The following is a 22,364-nucleotide window of genomic DNA, read 5'->3' on the forward strand; positions in this document are numbered from 1 at the left end:
AGCTTAAAGGTGCATGGCTTCCATTCCCTGTGTGATTTGTTGCCAGACTTCAGCACCTACAGACCCACTGGCTTAAAAAAAATTTCCTGTGAAAGAACTTGATAACATCCGGAACTTCTAAAGTGAGATTTAATTTCCCCCAGCCAAGGATTTTAAAAATGTATTCATGAGCAAAGTCAAGCAGACATCCGCACTGAAGCAGAGAAAGGATTGAAGTCTTGCTGTATATGAAATTAATCTTTCAACAAAACTGAAAATTGAGGCTTATAAATTTATGAGGTGACACACATTCAGGTTTTCATGGGATATATCTTTGATTATGAGATAAAGCAACTGAGAGTGAATAAAAAATGAAGGCAAATTGTCATGCAGAGCTATAATCCTCTAAAATAACTTTTCTGAGCTCTTCCCTTGGGCCAATTAAATACTGGGGCATTTTCTCAAAACTGCACTTCTCCTTTTGTGAAAAAAGGCACCAATAAACAAATAATTGGGTCTCTGACATAAAATTACAGAAAGAAAGTCATTATGAAAAGTGCTGGCCTCTCCAAACAATTGTGAGCCATTATCGCCAGTAGAAATCTGTGCTTGTAGGAAAAGTGGAGCAGATAATGGAATTCCCGCATCTTCTGGGAAGGAAAAGGAAATCTCAATGACACAAGCTGCAGTCTAGACACAAGACAGGAAAGAGAATATCGAGAAGCTGTGGCGTTTAATAGTCACGACCACTTTAATTCCCATGATAGCAAAGTCTTTTTCATGCTCCGTCTGCTGCCAACCACCCACCATGATTGCAAGCCACAGTGAAGTCTCCAAGAACACGATTCCTATGGTCAGTGACTTGGTTCAACCCCCAGTGTATCCACCCTCTGTCCTTACTGGCAGAGTGTATAACTGAGGCAGAAGGATGGAAACTGACGAGGAAGGATTTTGAATAATGTGAGCAGCCGTGAGGCATTCACGACCTTCGACCACCCTAATAATGTGGTGTATCTAATCCCCAAATCCTTGTCCGGGGGCTCAAGATGGGAGCTCAGGCTCTGAGACGGATGGCAAGTCAGGCTCTTTTGTACTGAGCAGCCACAAAGGAGGAAAACATTGCTGTATCCGTCCATTAATCCATCCGTCTGCATATATTGTGATGGGGTATTTATCACCATTTTCTTACATTAAATAAACTACTACTTTAATCAAAAAAATGAACTGATTAGTTGATAATGAATTCTTAGTTGCAGCCCTGCATGGAAGTGGGCAACACATAAGCACCTGTGCTTCTAGAGCATCTTATGCAGTGTATCTGGGGCTGCAACCAGAAATTGTTTTAATTATGAATTAATCAGGTGATTGTTTTTCTTGATGAATTGTTTGGTCTATAAAATATCAGAAATATTTTTTAAAAAAATGCCAATTTACAGTTTCCCAAAACCCAAGGTAACATCATTAAGTGTTTCGTCTGACCAACAATCCAAAAAGCCAAAGATATCCAATTTACTATCATGTGTGTCAAGGAAAATCAGCAGATTCTCACATATTAGAAGCTGGACCTGCCATCTGCTGGTGGACACCAGAGGTGAGGGGAGCCGTCAGGCTGAGGCCTACAGGGCATGGTTGGTCTGTGGGTCTCCAGAAGCAGCTGACGGGTACCGGCGGGCCAAGCGGAGCGCAGCAGCAGCGGTCGCGGAGGCAAAAACTCAGGCGTGGGAGGAGTTCGGTGAGGCCATGGAGAAAGACTATCGATTGGCTCCAAAGAGGTTCGGGCAAACCATCCGGCGCCTCAGGGGGGGAAGGCGGCAACTTGCTCACACTGTTTACAGTGGGGGCGGGGAGCTGCTGACGTCAACTGGGGACATTGTCGGGCGGTGGAAGGAATACTTTGAGGAGCTCCTCAATCCCACCAACAAGTATTCCAGTGAGGAAACAGAGCTGGGGGTCTCAGGGGCGGGTCGTCCAATTTCGGGGGCAGAAGTCGCCGAGGTAATGAAGGAACTGCGCGGCGGCAGTGCCCCGGGGGTGGACGAGATTCGCCCTGGATATCTCAAGGCTCTGGATGTTGTAGGGCTGTCCTGGCTGGCATGCCTCTGCAACATTGTGTGGACATCGGGGGCAGTGCCTCTGGAGTGGCAGACCGGGGTGGTGGTCCCCATCTTCAAGAAAGGGGACCAGAGGGTGTGTTCCAACTATAGGGGGATCACACTCCTCAGCCTACCCGGTAAGGTCTACGCAAGGGTGCTGGAGAAGAGGGTCCGGTTGATAGTTGAACCTCGGATTGAGGAGGAGCAATGTGGTTTTCGTCCTGGACGCGGAACCGTGGACCAGCTCTTTACCCTCGCTAGGGTGCTGGAGGGGGCATGGGAGTTCGCCCAACCAGTCCACATGTGTTTTGTGGATTTGGAGAAGGCTTACAACCGTGTCCCCAGGGGCATCCTGTGGGGGGTGCTCCAGGAGTATGGGGTTGGTGGCCCTTTGCTAAGGGCCATCCAGTTCCTGTACCGAAGGAGCACGAGTCTGGTTCGCGTGGCTGGCAGTAAGTCGGACCTGTTCCCGGTGAGGGTTGGACTCTGCCAGGGCTGCCCTTTGTCACCGGTTCTGTTCATAACTTTCATGGACAGAATTTCTAGGCGCAGCCGAGGGGTGGAGGGTGTCAGGTTTGGTGACAGGAGGATCTCGTCCCTGCTATTTGCGGATGACGTGGTCCTCCTAGCTCCATCGAACAGTGACCTGCAGCTCTCGCTGGGACAGTTCGCAGCAGAGTGTGAAGCGGCTGGGATGAGAATCAGCACCTCCAAGTCTGAGGCCATGGTCCTCAGCCGGAAAAGGGTGGATTGCCGACTCCAGGTCGGGGGGGACGTCCTGCCTCAGGTGGAGGAGTTTAAATACCTCGGGATCTTGTTCACGAGTGAGGGTAGGATGGAGCGGGAGATTGACAGGCAGATTGGGGCGGCGTCAGCAGTGATGCGGACGCTTAACCGGTTCGTTGTGGTGAAAAGGGAGCTTAGCCAGAAAGCGAAGCTCTCGATTTACTGGTCGATCTACGTTCCAGCCCTCACCTATGGTCATGAGCTCTGGGTAGGGACCGAAAGAACGAGATCGCGAGTACAAGCGGCCGAAATGAGTTTCCTCCGCAAGGTGGCTGGGCTCAGCCTTAGAGATAGGGTGAGGAGCTCGGACATCCGGGAGGGACTCGGAGTAGAGCCGCTGCTCCTCCACATCGAGGAGCCAGTTGAGGTGGTTCGGGCATCTGGTAAGGATGCCTCCCGGACGCCTCCCTTGGGAGGTATTTCAGGCATGTCCAACCGGGAGGAGACCTCGGGGCCGCCCCAGGACACGCTGGAGGGATTACATCGCCCGGCTGGCCTGGGAACGCCTCGGGGTTCCCTCGGAAGAGCTGACGGAGGTGGCTGGGGAGAGGACTGTCTGGGCTTCTTTGCTGAGGCTGCTGCCCCTGCGACCCGGACCCGGATAAGTGGAGGACGACGACGACGACGACCTGTCAATTTTTTGCTTGAAATTCGACTTACGTGGAGAATGGTTACCCAAATAGTTGATTTTCTGTTGCTCGACAATTTGGTGAATCAACTGATTGTTGCAACTCTGCTATTCACATAGACAACATCCTTTTTATGTGCATTCTTCATCACAAACACATTAACTGACCTGTGAGGACATTCAACTCTAAATAAGACTGTCGGTTCTGTTTAAAGCTCTCATTGTGTGTAATAATGACAAACAACCTAAATGACAAAATAAAATAAAAAACCCGTACACTTTCTCACTTACTGCTGAGCACACACACAACTTCAGACTATTTCTTTGGTAGACTGTAGTTCCAATGAAAATAGTTCGCAGCCAGGTCTCTTGACTATCCAGAGTAACTGGGGAAATGCCTCACATCACATAAGTCACTGTCATGGATGGATTACTGAATGGGCCTACTGGGCACAGACCCAGGGGCCCAAAGTGTCAGGGGCCCACCTGGCCTTCAACTGCAAAATGGTGCGGTTGAGAAGATACTCACAATGTCCACACAGAGCCACAAAAAGACCACAAGGGGATGCAAAGAAATTGCGAAGAGACACAAAACAACTCCAAAAAAGGTACAAAACAACCACCGAAGAGATACAAAATGACAGAGGGAGACACAAATCCATGTAAAAGATGCATTATGACGACAAAGAGATGCAAAACAACAACTGAAAAAGAAGCAACACCACCACCACAAAGTCTATGTGTCTTGCTCTTAAGAGAGGTGGTGGGGCCTTTTGCTTATCTTTGCCCAGAGGCCCATTGTCTCATTATCCGCCCATGGTTGCTGTTGAGTTTTATGTTGTTGTTGTTGACATTGACTGCTGTGGGCACCATAAACAAAACCTGATTCAGCTCCACTGTATCAGGGTGGGAACAAAAACCTCACAGAACAAAAAGTGAAAGTAACCCCATGAATAAATACCGAAGGGGCTCAGTAGCAAAATACGACTCCTCGTAATTTGGTGTGAAACAACGTTTTAATAATATGTGGTATTCACTGTGTAGTAACAAAGTGTTGAAGTAGACAGATTCTTAAATGTTGAGACATCAATCATTAACGTATAGAGCTGCGTACCGATCAAAGCAACCTCACTACAATTTACAATTATAAAGAACAAAGTGATTTCCAATAAGGCTGCATCCATGACAAACAACAGCCCCTCACAGCAGTGGGTGAGACGATCTGGAGGAAGTAACACCTTTCTGATCATTCGTTGATGTCTCACACCTATCCACCAAGCCCTCCTATTGCCTTCTATTGTCCCCCAGAAGAATGATAATGGCCACTCTGTCTCTTCCCTGGAGTGGACATCTGTGAGGGAGGGGGGGTTGCATCCACTTTCTCTTGGCCACTTCATGTGTTGCCAGACTGGAAACAAACAGGCATTGTGCTTCAGCCTCACCACTTCCCTGTGCCCATAGACTGTCCCTGTTTATAGACCCATCACTTAATTATGGCCTCACACAACTATGTCCATTCTCTGCTCGTTGTCCATGATAATTGCAACTACTGAGGCTGCTCCGAGATCTGATGGGTGGCCATTATTCTTGCAACATTTATACATGGTTGGAGTTTTGTTGGCAGATTTTCAATTTTTCTTTTGGTCATTTGCACTTTTTTATGTAGGAGAAAAAACACTGGAGAATAAGCAACATTGCAGTGGCACACAATGTGAAGTTTGTATAAGCTTGTTGTTCACTTCCTATCGACAAACTCAAGACTTTTCATCATGGACTGGTGACCTTTTCACAAGAGCCTCTCTGATTTGAATGAAAACAAATTAAAGTCACATATGTCTCGATTTGCATTAATAGCAGCCATATCAAGGTTCCTCAGTGTTATGCAAAAAAAAACTGATGTAAATGTAGTAATTCTCTGATTGCATCGCATCCTCCTCTCCTCAGGGGTGCCATCCATATCCGAGGGTGTTGATTAGATAGCAGCCCGCACCTACATTTGCAATCCCAGACTTTGCTATTCTCACCCTGTACTTGTGTGGCTGTGCTGCAAGGTGAGGGTAGGAGTTAACTCATACGAGATCATTATGATGCTCATTTTTACTGAATGTCATACAAGTCTCTTTACTGTGGATGTGAGAGTCGCTCTGAACTCGGGGGGGAATTAAAGCATGGATGTGCTTCACATTTACGATTCCCATTTTGCCCGTCTGAACCGAGGATTAAACAAGTTTTTTGGCTTCAGAGGCACATAAGCATTTTCACACATTTTAGTTTGGCACATTCTGGTGGTGTCATGTTGTTGAAATATCAATTTTACCATGCCTGGATTATCTAGACAGGGCCTCAAGGCAACATGCTGTATGATTCCCCACTCTGCCAACAATACCCTCAACCCTGAGCATCTGCCCAAGCCTTTAACTGAGGGGACCGATGCCTAAAACGTCTGATTTCTGGCATGCAACTTTTTAAGACCATAGGTAGAAACCTGTCTTTGTCTTCAGGCAAACAGAAACCTTAAAGGGGCCTTGTTGGCCCCTGAGCTTCTGGAAGTGTTGTGTTTAATTCAGTCATGCACTTCACATTGTGATGATCACTGAGTGCCTGTTTCCTCACAGACCCCTTTGTAGCACCAGAAGGCATTTGGCCCCCGCCTTCGGTCTTAGTTTAGCCGGCTGTGCTAAACTAGCTGCATGCGCTCCCACAATAACAGTATTGACGTCACTGGCCATCCTTGGACACATGCTGCCTTCAGGTTCACATCTTAAACTTCGATTTCTGAGCACTTGCATTGTAGAGCCAACTAGAAATGGCTATGGCTGGAATGAAACAGACCGAACAAAAGTAGATATTTTTGACCTATTGTCAGCAGAATGAAGAGGGGGAGCTTTAGAAAACAAAAATGACTCCATCTCTTTTTTTTTCTCTATAAGGTCTTAATAAATTTAGACTGGTTTGGTTTAATGAAAACATCCTTGTTTATTTAAATGCAACCTATTAGACTTTGTCAGGGAAGTATGGATGAAGGCTTGGACTATTTAGTCCACCAATACACAGAGCGTTGATTTTTATTTATTTTGCAAATGTGAATGCTTTTACAATGTATCCACCTGTCATTAACAATTAAACAAAAATTAAATGCAGCACCCTTTCCTTGTGAAACGTGTCAGTGCTCCTAAATATGCAAATGGTGAATAGCACAATATTAGAGTGCTTTAGATGAATGGTGTTTGTCTTAATCATCACTTAAGGGGCTACATTTGGGTGATAATCAAATCCACAACACTTAACTGATACTGTTGTGTGTGTAGACTTCTCAAGTCAGACTTTCTTCGCTGTCATAAAGGTTAGAGTGTGTGCATCACATTGTGCTTAACAAATTTTAATTTTCTCACCTTTTTCAGCTGACAGTGAGACAGAACCTGTCAAACATGCTGTGTAACCCAAATTCATTTTTTTCTGGGGTGCAAGTGGAGTATCATTTTTGTTTGATTGGATTTAAACACAGGAAACCTTTAATTTTACAGGTAAAGCAAATACCATTGAGTTACTAGTATGCTGATTTTGTTAATTTACCTTCAAAGTGTTTTAAAAGCTCACAATCTTGAAACAATAATGGTTTTATGATAACCTAATTTTGGCATCTTGATATTGGGGTTTGCAAGAACATAACTAACATCATGCATTGTTGGATTAACCTGCCGGAGGACAAAAATGACCTGTTGGGCTCTGTCTAACCCACAATTCCTCCTTGTCTTTGAGCAGTAGGTACTATAGTGTTTCTTTGCTAGCTAGCTCCAGATTTGCTGTGCAGTAATTTAGAGATACAATACATTTTAAATGCAAAATTGAACTAATAAAGATCTTTAAACCTATATTTTGACCTCACAATAAGACAATCTGGCAAAGCAGACTTGATAATGTCAAGTGATATAGTATTTTAGTTGTGCATATTCCCCCCAAAATTTTTAGGTCAGATTAGTGCAATCCCTTAAACACACAACAAACTGGGAACTTTCAAGGCTCCTGGAGCTCTGGGGCCGCAGGGTATATGCCTACTTGACATACTTGATAATTCAGCCTTGCTCCCATATGGTAACTCTGACTTAAAATGCCATTTTCATTTGGTTCTTTTGTTGTTTTAAAAAGGGAATCTTGAGTTCTGGCTTATAATCAAAGACTTGATGAATCTCTTCCATTAGGGTTTTGCAGATCAAATCCTCTAATGATACAGTCTACTTGCTAGTTATGTAAACTTCCTCACTTGTCTTCCGTTATGTTTATAATGTGATTTGGTGGTGAGATATCACATAAATACAGTGGTTACATGTAACTAAGAACATTTACTCAATAACTGTACTTATGTACAGTTTTGATGTACTAGTACTTAATGTCAATATTTCCATTTTATACCACTTTAAAATGCCACCTCCACTACTTCGCTGGCTCCACCTTTACCAGCCCAAATATTAAAGTGAAGTACACATACATGCATCAATAATTGTAATCCAGTCCATATAAGCCTCTGGAATTTGCATTTTTCTGCATAAAGAATACTTTGACCTTTGATACTTGAAGTACGCATGTTTGATGTTAAAGGTCCCATATTGTAAAAAGTCAGATTTCCATGTCTTTTAACAAACGAAGCAGGTATAGGTGATATATAAATATTGTGAAAATATCAAAATGCTCAGTCCACAGAAACATGCACACAGTTTATATTCAGAAACTGCGCGTTTAAATGAGCCGTCAGGATTTCTGTGAATCTGTGATGTCACAAATATACTATATCCTCACAAGACCTGAACTTTTGTTTGGTATGCATTTGTAATTTCTCCTTGCTATGTTGGATCAGTAGGACCTGATAAGTTTAAAAAAACTAAACATTGTCAATGATAATTAAGTCCCAATATCTTCAAACTAGTACTTCCTAATTAACAGTGTCTTAGCTTGCTACTGTTACTAATATTAGTCACATCTGTACTCCATATCAAACTACAAACATTATTAATCATAAATAAACTTTTCAGTTTCAACCATAAAATGTGATTGGGTGTTGTATGTTGTCCGCTTTTGTATTGGAATCAGCTGCAGACTGACATGGCAGAGATGGCTGCCATCTTGTTTTTACATGGATTAATATATTGTGCAAATGATTCTTCCACCTGTTCACCTTCGGAAACCTTGTTATGACTTTTACTTCCTCTAGACAGTCAAGTTTGATCTCTTCTCGGTGCTCCACCAGGGCCACTAGAAGGGACAAAAAAAGTTGAGGACAACATGTCTAAGTTAAGTAGACTGTAGTTGGTCCATTTGTATTTCTTGTTGGGATGTTTTGCAGTATATATGAATCAGCTGTCAGGATGCAAACATGGACTCAAGCTGTTGCCTAGCAATGCATTTCCAGTGAAATGGCCAATAAAAATAGAAAAACTGAATGTTTCAATAAGAGGGTGAATACACGTATATTCACAGAGACAGTATGAGAAAATGATGTTTTAGAATATTAAAGCATTAAGTCATGTCTCCTAGAAACCCAAAATACAAGTATGAACCAAAGTATGAGCATAGGTGACCTTTAATACTTTTGGACTTTTATTTGAGTAAGATTTTAAACGCAGGACTTTACAATGTAGTACTGCTACGTTTACCTCTGACTCCTTCTTCCACCACTGCATAAATACCTGCCATGGGGGGGAGGAAAGCAAAGAACGCATCACATGAACGAATGTGTATGGTTCAGTGCGCACTGAACGTGTCTCACAAATGTCCGACAGCCCCTGAACGCAGCAAGCTGCAAAACTGCGAGAGAAGCGGTGATTGAAGGGGATAGCAGAGCGGCAGCGGCGACGACGGCCATCTTAGAGCTACCGTGGTAACCGACACTCATCTCCTGGATTTTATTTTTCTTGTTGGAGAAACATTCCGGCTGACTGACGAGGGAAGAAGAAGGTCGGTTTTTACTTCGCCGCGGTTGAACTCGAGGTCGGGATGCGGTTCCGAGGGAATACACAATTTGCATCCGCTGTCGGACTGGTCCTCGGACTATTATGTGCGGTGGAGGCAGCTAAAGGTAACTAAGCTGGGATTTATATCCCGTTGTGTTGTGTCTCCCTGTTTGTGTCACACAGGTTTTTCTTTATGGTTTAAGAAACGTTGCCACTGAAAGTTAACGGTTGTCCGGTTCTCTCCGGTTGTTCCCAGCCGTTGGGGGTTAAAACAAACGTTAGCTAGGCTGTGCGGTCCTGAGGGATGTTCAATAACCTGCTCAGGGATGGTCAGCTCTGGAGCCGCAGCGGATGGATGTAGCGAAGTATCCCGGCGGCAGCAAGTGCATCCCGCGATATTACACCCATTCAACCTTTAATAATAACCCCAAATTACACAATTATATTCAAACTAATCATATTATCTGTTTATGATATTCTGTCTAAAAGCTTAAAACCCCCAAAGTAGGCTACTTTGGAGATAGTATCAAGGCCACGAAACGACCCCCTTCTGTCATCTGCATTCAGTCTATTTTGGGCACTGCTTTCTTCTACACGCTTCTTAACAGTATGATTCAAAATTAAAAATATTTCTCACCCTCTGCAGAGTTTGTGAGATTTTTTTTAACTTGCCTGCGCCTGGTACTCCTTGTACTTTTCTCTTTTTAAAAGATATTTAAATACATCTGAATTAAAGCGACTGATGATGTGTTTCTTTGCAATTTTTTTAGATTCAGTTATTAAACCACGCAGGTTTATTTCTCCATTAGTAGGCCTAATGCTTGGTTTGGCAACGTTGTGGTCGCACCAGGACGGAGCTTGGTTGGCTACGCATTGCAGATCCTCTTCTCAAGCCCTTGTTTTGTCGGTGGATTTAATAATTTATGTGCTGTGATCACAGGCTTAAGTAAAAAGCCCTCACTAGGTCTGGGCCTGCTCATAATGACCATAAACTAGATAAGACTTGAAAGTGCAACCGGGCTCCTCATGTGCAATGTCACCGATGGACACCATCACACACTAAGAAGAGACATGCCTTTATTTGCTGCAGGGCGGTCCACCTCCCTCCTTCCAGCAGCTCACTGCTCAGACATGAACACCCCTCACTGCATGAATTTATAGACTGTTTTCACGTTTAACTCAATCCACTGGCTCCCCAGGGTGAGCTTCCTGTTTCAGGGTGTGTAAAGGCAGGTGCGTATTAGTCACTGGGCATATCAGCATGCCCGGGCGGTCACTATTGCTGGGGGCCAATGTGTGTTGTTTTCTTTTAATGTTACCCCCCGTTTTATTCTCCATGAACAGACCATGAAAGGGATATAGGTAGCCATAAAAGTCTGTACAGGGGTTTCTATTCCAGCAATATTTTTTCCTGTTGCCATGTCAGGCAGCTGAGAATGCACAGCACTGTGAGGCTGCCATTTGTAACTTAATTTATTTTTTCATCAATAGAAAGAAGAAAGGCCTGTAGCAGTCTGTCCTGGGTATTGTGTGAATCTGGCTTTTTTATGTGTTAGCCATGTGTGTGTTTGTGAAGTGCACCTGCTGACTTCCCGGCTCTTATCAGCACATGGGACCTGTGAAATCACCATCTTGGTGAGGGCTTAATCTTTTATTAACCAAAGGTCACTCGCTTATTTTGTGCGCCACCTCTTGTCACCGGCAGTCCAGCTTTGCCTCGTCATGGCTTGTTGATTCATTTTTTATTGCCAGCCACCTTGCAGCAGATGAGGAAGTGTTCCTGATTTCTCCGGTTTAGATGTCTGCAAATGATTTGATTTTATCACTACAGAAACTGACTGAGATTCAGCACATTCAAGTGAATTTACCAGCATTAGCAAGAGATGTTGTGGTCCTCAGATTACAACAAACCTTGAAGTATCTGTTGAAAAAAATATGTTTTTGATACACATGAAAAATCTTACCTAGACTATATGATTCATTACACTCCCAACAAGGAGATGTCAGTGAGTGTAAAACTGGCGCAAACACAGATCTTCTGTGGCAGGCCTGTTGGAGCCTCAAAGCATTTTTAGGCTTTTAACTCTTTGGTGTCGTCTGCGAGTGTTAATGTTTTGTCTTCTGCCGCTTCTCATCTTGTCTATCATGTTTTTGTTACTTGTCTTCAGGGTCTTGCCCATGTAATGTATTTATTTTGCTGTTTCCATGTGCAGCTGCTGCTGGGTGTCTTCATGTTCTAGAGTCAAACACTATGTCTACTGAAATGCATGAGCGTCCTCTGTGCACACAGAGTCAGACAAAGGAAAGGCTGGCTGCTGGGAAGTTTCTAGACCCATTCATCATCGAATTAAGTGATTTTAGTTGAACAAATTGGGCTCCCTGCTTTGTGTGTTACTGAGTTAACATGCGCGTTCTTCTCACACTGCAGTGAAGAAGTACATATTACAGGTTAGGTGCAAGTGTTCTCTCCCAGTGTTTCTTGTCTTACATTCATTGGAGAAGCCTACCATTGATCCACTGAAAATTGCATGTCAGTTACGGTTAGAGCAATGTTTCAGGTCAATATTTTTCTTTTTAAAATGTAACACCTCTGAGGTTCCACATGAAATGCAACCTTATTAAAGAAATTAAGTTTATTTTGTGTTTTTAAAAATACAGAAGACATGTTGTGAAGTATTTCATATATGTTCTTTTTTACTCCAAATATTGCTGTCTTTTGTGTTTTTACTTAAAGACTGAGTTAGATGATCAGTAAATTGACTAATTTATTAATGTTTTAATCATTTCAGCTGTAGTCTAAATGCATATTCACAGGCTTTTCCACCTGTACAAGTGGCCATCAGCAGCTCACTCACACAAACAATATTTATATCAGCCTACAAAAACCAGTAATGGTTGAAACCGTGTGCTTGGTTCATGACACTCTCTCATCCCAGATAGATCTATTGATAAAAGGATCACAGGAAACAAAGGGTAAGATGACTGCCATCGATGACCAGGCTGACCCTGGGGATATGCTCACATTTTCTATTTGTTGTAGACACTCAGATTCCTCATGTCCACCCTTGTTGCTCCGTACAGTCTGTGTGACGTATGCCATCTTGCTATGTTATGGTAAACAGAAACTATGTGGATGCACACAGCTGACAGTGACTGCATTGTTCTACTCCCATGCAGCTCTTGTAACACTGTTGTATGCCATCATTCAGCGCCAGTTTACAGACTTGCTTCTTCTCAGAAGTAACATCGTTAAAATCAAGTAACAAATGAGTGAGGTCTCAGATGTTTGACTTTGAACATGTCATAGCTTTTGTCAGCTGGTAGAACACAAAAGAAAAATGTCAGCTGTCAACAGTGCTTCACTCTAGGTGGTTTTGATTGATAGGAGGGATTTCATTTGATGTTTAGTGATCTGCTCCACGTATTCCACAGTGTCTTGTCATCACAAGATTCATGGTTTAATCATCATCAGTCACTGGACACAGATGCGACTGAAAAGGACTCATAGAGCACATGCCTTTGCTGAAACTGCATAATTCTAAAAATGTGCTGTTTGAATTTTGATTGGCCCACCCAGGATTTGCACAAAGAAGAATTTTGCAAAATTCCCAGCACGCAGACTCACGGACACTGAGTTATGACCATTCATTATTACACCTGTTTACCACATTATATGCAAATGCCATCAAAATTTGCATGAATAGTCAAAGTTGTTGTGTGCACGTCATCCAAATTTGATTGCAGTTTCACAGTGTGTTAAAGAGTTACGGTAGTCAGTGTCAAATATGCCATCCCCTCAAGACATTTGCAGCCAATTACAGGAAAACTAAATGCAAAAAACCCTTATGAATAAACATTGTCACGCTCAGACAAATATGTATCAAATTTGGGGAAGACTGGATACAAGTTGTTGGAGGAATGGTTAAATAGATAACAGAGAAAATTCTAAAATGGTGGAAGCAGTTCAAGCAGAAATGTGTGAGACCAAATCTTGTGAATTTGTCACAATGCAGGGAATGTGGGAGAAAAAAAATATACTTCTACACCTCACAGTGTGGGATTAATGAGCCACAATGTACCTTGTAACTGGCTGCATGGTGGCGCTATCTATAGTCAAACCTAATCACACACTCTTTGGGTGGTGGCCTACATTTACACCTAATTTAACTGAAATCTGTTTTGTAGTTGTTGAGATATCTTGCTGACAAACCGACATGCGGGACTGAGATAATGAAGGGACTTTGTATTGTTATTTAAGTGGGATTTGACTACTGCGTCTGTGGTGTAGTATAAGAACCATTACCAGACATTTTACCCTGTATTTCCTTGAATAACTGTTTACTTGCCCTACATAGAGGCCCTGTTCCTACAAGTTAACTCTCACATTTTTTCAGTATTTATTCAGAGATTTCTCAGACCAACAAAGGGCTTTTAGGCCCAGACTTCAGGGGTCGGGATCTTGTCAAAGCACGTCACAATGTGGTCACTGTTCGTAGGATTGCGAGTCGAGCTCCTCGAGAATGTGTTTATGAGATAATCCTCCGAAAGTGCTAAATTGTTGAAGCATTTCGATTTGGTAATTTGCCACTTAGTGCTGGAAAGATAGGCCATGAGAATACTGGACTCAATTTGGGTCGGTGGTGACTTCCCTCTTATTGGTGCCTTCACAGGCTGAATGGAGTCAGTGAACTGTCAAGAAAGGGTCATTGAGTTGTGAATATTAAGTCGTGCCAGATGACTGTGAAGTTGTGTCAGCCACGGAGAAAGGAGTTTACATTTGTGTGAGCCCTTGGTTCTGATTGTATACATGGGAACTGCAGGTGCATAGCAAAAAGTAATATCCAGAAATGAAAACACAAAAAGTGAAAGTGACAGAATCTCCAGAATTTTAATATTTAACACTTACATTTTAGACTGAAATGAAGTAGTTACAATATCAGCTCAGTTTTATTAATTTCATTACAGAAGCAACATCTTGTTAAGCAAAATATATCAGTTTTCTTCCTTAAAATGTCAGTATTGAAATTGAACAACGTAACTGTGAAAGTAATATCCATCTCACTGTGTTATCTTTATTGGTGTGAGTGTAATAAAAACCAGAGCATGCAGGTTTTAATTCGACCTACATCTGCAGCTTATCTGGCTGTGTTACCTCCTCGCTTAAGTCCCATTGCCTCCAGGAGAAAAACTGGCACTGCAGAACTATTCACATTAGGGCGTGCCTACATTAAGATTCAAGCTCCATGGGAAACAGGTAACCAAAGAGCGCATCACCTGCCGCAGGTCAGCTGCACCCGAGCGCCTGCGCAGAGCTCTTGCCGTCTCACTCTCACTTCTCCGCTCTCACTGGCTCTTTTGTGCCATTCACACAGAGAGGTGATTGAGTTGCATTCAGGGCTCTGCGACTCCCAACCCCCTCCTCAGAGGAGCACTACGGTCGTCAAGGGTGTGTTCGTTCTGTCGGGCGGTTCAGACTGCGTAGAGGACAAACAAATGTTGTTGCCTGGCAGGGGAACTGAGAGGCTCTCCTGTGTGAGCGGGGTGTTTGGGGAGTGAGGGCCCCTGAGGTCTGGGTTTCCTTTAAGGGTCTCTAGAACAGTCTCTGGTCTGTGATGGAGGTGGCTTGCGTCAACAAGCTGAGAAGCTTGTAAGGCAAGACAAACAGAGAAGTGTGCCCACTGTTTTAGACGGTGAGGAGATTGTCCATTGATTATTCCCAGTCTCTGGAATTAAGAGAGCCACTCACCAGTATAATTGAAGTCATTGCTCAACTCAGATTTACATGCATGTCATACCTTTGCCCATTTAGCTGCGATTTCTGTTTGTCTCTCAGTGATATTTCTGTCTGACTTCAGTAAGGCCTGAAGCTGCCTTCTAAACTGCAATGAAGGGGCCCCGTGGTTGTTGTTGAAAGCACTCATGCTTCTGGCAAGCACAGAGATTTTGAGTTAGAAATCAGTCCACAGCTGGAATTGCCTACCGCTCACATCCTCTGAGGCAGTTGATGTAAGTGGTGCATTTTGCATATTTGTCTGTATTTTTGTTGTCACAGCTTAAAAATTTTACAGCTTTTTTTTTATGCCGTCGCCCTGGAAACACCTCAAGGTCTTACTATCACCTGAACACAGACACTGCCTTCTCCTTTCTTCAGTGTACTGCTGCAGCTAATGGGACAAATATGAAAAACAACCTGGCAACAGAGAGGCTTAATTTAGTCTCAGACAATAAAAAGACAGCCTGCACTCTCTGCTTGTAGACCATGCTGCCACTTATGTTGCCTGTGATTGGCAGGTCTTGCTATTAATCTTAAGTTATTCATAATTCTGGGTAATCAGACATTTGCACCAGAGCGTTTTCTGTATTTTTAATCAAAGTTTAACACATGCACCAGCTGCTCAGCTGTGGTTTAAGATATGTAAACATGGTAACATTATTAATCCTGTTTCACACTGTTTTGCAGTATGATAGTTTATCAGTATGAAAGTTCAATAGTTTGTATCAAAGGGAAACTTAGGTATTTTGGAACCTGGACCACCCTATATTTTTGTGTTTAAGTGACTAATGGACACAAGTTTTTAAATGGGTCCTAAACAGGCTGCAGTGTAAACCCTACAAGCAATTGTGCACTGTCAATTTACATCCATTAAAAGTGCTTGTTTTTGCCACTGACAGGCTCAGATTGTTATTAGGGTCCTAAAACATTATTAAAAAAAAGGACCCTACAGAGAAATGAATTTTTGCTTATGTGGTCTGTTTGTTATTGTGACCAAGACTCGCTCTAGGAGAAGAATTACTCTGAAATCTCATGGACTTTTCCACATTGTCGAAATCAGCTAAATATTCAGCCATGACACTGAAAATCTCTTCAACTCTTGCTAACATTCCGCCATTGTTTTTCCTGCAACAAGTCACCTCTTGTGAAACTTCAGAATAAGACCTCTCCTTGAGGGATAGAAGGTCACAATTACAAAAAGACCAGCAATAGGTGCAGAATAACGTTTCATTTCTGTGTAGGATCCTTTCCGTAATGTTGTCAGACACTTACAATAACAATCTGAGCCTGTCAGTGGCAAAACCAAGCATTTTAATGGATGTTAATTAACTCTGCACAATTACCTGTAGGGATTAGCCTACATTGTGGCCTGTTTTGCCACTGTGGCTGGAAAGGTCTCTCTCAATACTGGACTATTTTCCAAAATCGTTGTCTCCATTTAGATGCAAAAATGTTAGAAAAAATAGGGTGTAGGTGCAAAAATACAGAGCTTTCCCTTTAAGTACATACTACAGTGTCATCTGAAATGTCTAAGGACATAACCACATAAGTCAGCAGGTAATAAAAAGGTTGCAAATAAATACTTGAACCATTGTTGCGCTAAAGAGTTAATTGTTGCTCAGTAGCTGTTCTGCCTTACAGCAGCATGCAGTAGAGCTGCCCATTTGCATGTAATCAAAGAAGATGAAGGCCTGCAGGCTGTCAGATATCAAAAGTAAAATATGAGCTAAATCGATGAAGCAGAGCTCCACAGCGCGTCCCAGGCCTGACACTTGGCTGCGCCATCATCATTACACAACACACCCACAGAGGTTCCCAAGCATTATCGGGCTTCATCTGATAATTACAGACTGATCATCTGCTGCACTGATGCTGCTACAATCTGGGCAGCTGTGGTGTATCTCTCTGGCTCTCCCAGGGTGACCAGTAGCCTGCAAACAGTCTGGTATCATCGTATTTGGATAAGTGTGTGGCAGTAGCGAGGGTTATACAGTAGCTGGACATGTGCAGAGCTTTTGGCAAGTGTTGGGGAGGCATAGTGATTTTATTCCCCCTCCATGAAGAGTCATCACAGCAGTGGCATGGAGGGAGAGAGACTGTGTACAGGCGTCCTGTTGAATCTCAGGATTAGCAGGACCTATTGTGGCCCTAACATTCTCGCAGGAAGTATTTCATCACGGTTAATAGGTCAAACTGTAAAGGTTAGGCTTCAATAAAAAGGCTAGGCTGCCATAAAGGGGCATTGTCTTTGTGTCCCTGTGAATGGTTAGTGGCGTTACCCCGTTCTTTGGGGGTCATGAAAGAAGTCAGCGATGGCATCATACTGTTAGTATGTGCCTCTACAGAAAGTGTTTAAACACTGAAAGTTTGCTGTGGAGTTTTATAATGGTTGATTGTTAGTGTCGTTGATGGTTCCAAATTTGAAGGAAAATCCAAAGAAAAACTGTGTTTCTGGGCCAAAAGAGGTGAATCCTGTTTAGCATTTACATTACGAAACATTTTATTGTCCTGAGGGTAAATCAGTTGCAGTAGTAATCACACTGCACATTAGGGCTGTCAAAATTGCTCAAAAATGATGTTCGAATATTCCTTCTAAAAATAACTCATAGGTTGGAACCATTCGAATATTTTTTTTCCTCATTATGTCCACAAGAGGGCAAACTAATACAAGGAAACATACTTGTATATGTATTAATACAAGGAAACATAACTACTTGTAGGTATTTTTATTTCAACATAAACGTCTTTGAAAACATTTACATACCTACACATTAAAACACATAAAACAGTTATCTATAACATTACGTTATAAACGACCGCAGACCTCTCGCTCGCCCCCTCTCTGACCCGTGGCCACACCGCCCGCGGAAGCGCTACAAATAGCCTCGAAGCGCCAGACCGTGACCAGCTCGCGCCCTGCAGCGATCGTTTCAGCATCTGGTCTATTTTCTGCGCGAGCCGCGAGTGAATGTGTCAAGCCAGGTGACGGAGACAACAGCTGGGAGCAGAACCGCTTGTCGACCAGCGTGGAGAAATGCGCGTCTGATGCCAACGCCCACTCGCAAAGAGGACAGCTGCGGTGGTGGTTTTTTTTCCCTCCACAATCGAATATCAATTTTCACATTCGAAGGTCCATTTTTTTTTCAAATTCGAATTTAGAATATTCGTTGGCAGCCCTACTGCACATCAAATATATTTTTTTCATGTATAAGAGGACTTGATTGCATGCTCATCTTCTTGCATTGTTTACCACCGTTAAGTCTGTGGTTGGTTGAAGTGGGGATAGCTACTGGCTATTGGGGCTGGGTATAGTTTAAAACATGATGATAGCAGTACTAGCCTTGGGTAGTGTCAGTTAAAATTTCAGTAAGCTATGAGTAAGGTATGAAACAATTGATACCGTTCGAGCCTAACCAGTACCAATACCAGTACAGTTAAAGTGATTTGGGACCATTATTGTCTCTACTTTCAATACCCATCATGTAAATGTTAGCACGGAGTTGCGTAAAATGCCACGAGCATGAAGCATAGTCATACTTTGACATGTCTTGGTGGTGTCTCAGCAAGCTGAACTGCCAACTCTGTCATATACACTGAACTCAACTTTGCCACACCACAGACTGTATGGGTTGCACCTGCAGGGGTAGTGGGCCAATCACATGCTGCTTAAATCAAACAATGCTTGCGATGATTGGCTGCAAGCAAAACCATATGAAAAGTCTTTTATTCATGATCTGGCTACAAAAAGGGTCGAAGGCAGGAATTGCATGTCTGGGTTAGCTTTGATACTTCTTGGGACTGGGTTATTTTGGTTGATGTGTTAAAGGTATTGAGTACAGATACCTGTACGGTTTATATTGTCTCAACATTAGTATTGGGAAGTTCAAACTGTCAAAACTGATTTGTTGATTTTTTCCCCCCATACTTTATTTAAACATAGCCATTAACATAGAAAATAAAAAGCATATTGCAACCAGAACCCAGCCAAAAATAAACACACATAACACTCAATTGCCACTTAGGCCATTAGGTACACTCCATTTATATCAACAAGGGTACAGTAAACAACATAAGCATCTTTCTGTATACTGCAGTACAGTTTGACAGCACCATAAATTACATACTCCAAAGTGATCATAACAATACATTCAGTACAGTTTCGACAAAAACTAAACATTATGACCTTCATGAAAGTAGGATCTATGCAGGACTGTTGTACTAGACTATTAGCTTTAACTAGGTGTGCCTATTAAACTGGCAACTCAGTATACTTACATTTATCAATACATGATTATACATATTTATTTAAGTCTATATCTCATAGGCACAAACAATGTTCCTGTACAACAAAAATAAGAAAAGATTGCAAGTTGAGAACCCATCCTACTTTAGGAGAAACCAATCTGTACCCATTTCTCTACACGATAAAACATGCACCATTTTAAGAACCAATTTATTTCAAAGCATTAATAGTGTCTTAAAGTACACACTCTGGTTCAAAAGAGTGCACAGTGCAGGTGACAGAGACATAGAGCTGATCAGTAGATGGCTTGGCATGGCACAGCTTGGCACAGTCACATGTAGTACTTTATCCTTGTCCACCTGTGTCAGAAGTCAGCCGTGTTTCAGCCCTCCTCTCTCTCCCTCTCCAAAATGTTGGAGTTCTCCCTTTGCTTATCATTTGGACATCTTAAAAGTCGATCCCTTGTGTTGTTGGGACATCTTTACTCATGTCATTGTATCATACTCATTGTTAGACACGCATTATAAAGATTTGGCTGCCTCAGTTGCTTTGTTTGATGACTTGACTCGTCGCATGACCTTGTCAGTGAATGAAGTAGACGCATCCCATTATAGGATTAAGTGTCATTGGCTTTATTTGCTGCATAACAGGATTGCATTCCAGGTACTGTGTTGCTGGGCTGTAAGTGGGTCCAGTACCCGGCCATCTGTGCTCGTACACTAACGTCTTGATATGTGTTTGCCCGCAACTTCTGACACATCAGTCATTTCTCAAAGGCAATATTTTGCCCTTGTCTGCTAGAGTATGGCTTAATTTATTTGGTTATGGTACAGTAATAATATGCTGTTGGTTTTTTGGGTTGAAGCTCTTTTTTTCTTTGTAGATAATGGTTTATTCTACGTCAGCATGGGATGACACAGTAGGGTTCATATCTATTATTCAGCAAGAGGCAAAAATCAGCCCATTATATCTGTGTTTTTTTTTTTTTTTTATCCCAACTCTCCATCTAATATTTATATTAAGGCCAATGGTTTTTCTGTGCTATATATAGCATGGTGGGTCACTGTAGTCCACTCCTTAACATTGCAATGTATGCATGTTTAAAATCTTTGTAGCCAGCCCCCCTTTTTTTTTTCTTTACTTTCTTGCCCCTTTCTGTTCACCTTTCTTCAATCAGTCTTCTGCACTCGAGCAGGAAAAGACGCATTAAATGGAATTAATTATGTACCATCCTTACCGCTTGTTCCTCAAGGCATCTTGTAATGGTGTAGCAACTTGAAAATTAAGTGTCACAGCATTGTCTTTTTTCCCTTTTCAGCAGTTATTTTCAGTATATATTTAGTAGCAGAGTCTCACAGAATCATTTTGTTCTTCCTCTCTTTAATTTTGAAGTATGCTGAGAAAATAGTGTTTCCCATAGACTATTTAGAGTTCCTTTTTTTCTTGGTGTCACAATGACCCACATTGTTGTAACCTCCTTAGGTTCAGTTTGCACAGGATTTAGGACTATGATCTCCCTTGCCATTGTACATTGGATTAGAGCTGAAACAATTAATGGATTAGTTGATCAATAGAAAACTAACCTGCAATAATTTTTATAATTTTAAATGTTGGGATTTATTTGATGTCACAAAATGAGTAGCTTTATTTGGAGATGTTGTGATAAGTATCGCTAGTTGCAGCTCTACATGTGATTAAGCAACATTTGACATACATCAGTATCAGGCCAACCTGGTCTTACTTCCAGGGCATTAAAAATTGCTGCTTGAGCAGTGGCCCTTGGCGTCAAATAAGGACGCACCAGGCTTACAACCAACTCCAGTATAAACCCATCTGCATCATTATTAGCCAGTAAGAGCAATGGATATAGGATAAATAGCGAGAAAGTCCATTTAAGGTGAGTAGGAGGGGAGGTCGATGGGTCCAACAAGCATGGACTTTGACCAGGACACTGGTGTTTGTGTCCTGTGTGAAAATAAAAGTCAAGGTTAAGTTATTTTGTCACATCAGTTGGTAGTCACATGATTCTAGTGACATAACTAACATAGACTACAATGTTAGTCAATGTTAATGTTGTCATACTTGCTAACCAAGTACTTTTATTCTATTCTAGACCACGTTGATCAGGGCTATTTTACCAGATAATTATCAAGACAAGACATAATGTCAATTTATAGTGGATACAGCCCACAAACACTTGAATCTTCTCAAGCATCTTCTGCAGTAAGTCAGATGTCTTGATCAGTTTAATGTTGATTATTCATTAGGAGTCAAGAGATTCCTCTTGAATTATCTGCTTTTATGTGAGTGAAGGACTGAGTCTGCAGGTTGTAATTGGGCCAGTAGTGAGTATGCATTGCATCAGATGAATTGGTTTCCCTTATTAAGTTAAATTAAGAAAATGGCAGTCTTCCACGTTGAACATCCTCAGTGCTGCAGCAGTGGGTCCTTCTCTCAGACTGCCTCAAACATTTCAAAGCCCCTTTCCTAATCTCATTCCATCTTAAATCCTAAAGCCTCCCCTCACGAAAAAAAACAACTCATCCCTCCCTTACAACACAGTCTCTCCTTTATAATCACAGAAATTTTATCTTACAGGTAGCATGTAATAAATCACCCAGTTTCCAAGAATAATGCTATTAGTATTTGTTGAAATAATATCTGCAGTGAATGCTCTTCCCATTCACTGCAGGTTTGTAGGGAGATGATGAAGCTGTCTTGTCAAAGGGGGCCTGTTGGCAATTTCACACAATGTATGTGAGAATTTCACACTTTAAATAAAACCGTGCTTTAGAGTTTATTTCATGGGAGTTGTGTGTGAGTGAAAGGGGCTTTGACTTTAATGGTGATTTACAGTGGTAGTGCCTCTTTTGTCCTCATACCTACAGCTATCTGTGTCAGGTTTTTCTGCTGCAGT

The 22,364-nt window shown here is 42.2% G+C and overlaps 1 protein-coding gene across 4 annotated transcripts in view; it reads left to right on the forward strand.

The window, feature by feature from the left end:
- Nucleotides 1-9,279: 9,279 nt before the first annotated feature.
- The window catches only part of clstn1 (calsyntenin 1), a 49,558-nt gene continuing 36,473 nt past the window's right edge, over nucleotides 9,280-22,364 (forward strand). Inside the window, exon 1 of one of the 4 annotated variants that reach the window (XM_033628384.2) lies at nucleotides 9,280-9,556. In XM_033628384.2, the coding sequence (XP_033484275.2) occupies nucleotides 9,475-9,556 (82 nt within the window). In that variant the 5' untranslated portion in view covers nucleotides 9,280-9,474. The remainder of the gene's footprint in view (nucleotides 9,557-22,364) is intronic. The other 3 variants (XM_033628385.2, XM_033628386.2, XM_033628387.2) reach the window with 3 other exon arrangements.

Source organism: Epinephelus lanceolatus, chromosome 8 (genome assembly GCF_041903045.1).
Source record: "Epinephelus lanceolatus isolate andai-2023 chromosome 8, ASM4190304v1, whole genome shotgun sequence".
Classification (NCBI taxonomy): domain Eukaryota; kingdom Metazoa; phylum Chordata; class Actinopteri; order Perciformes; family Serranidae; genus Epinephelus; species Epinephelus lanceolatus.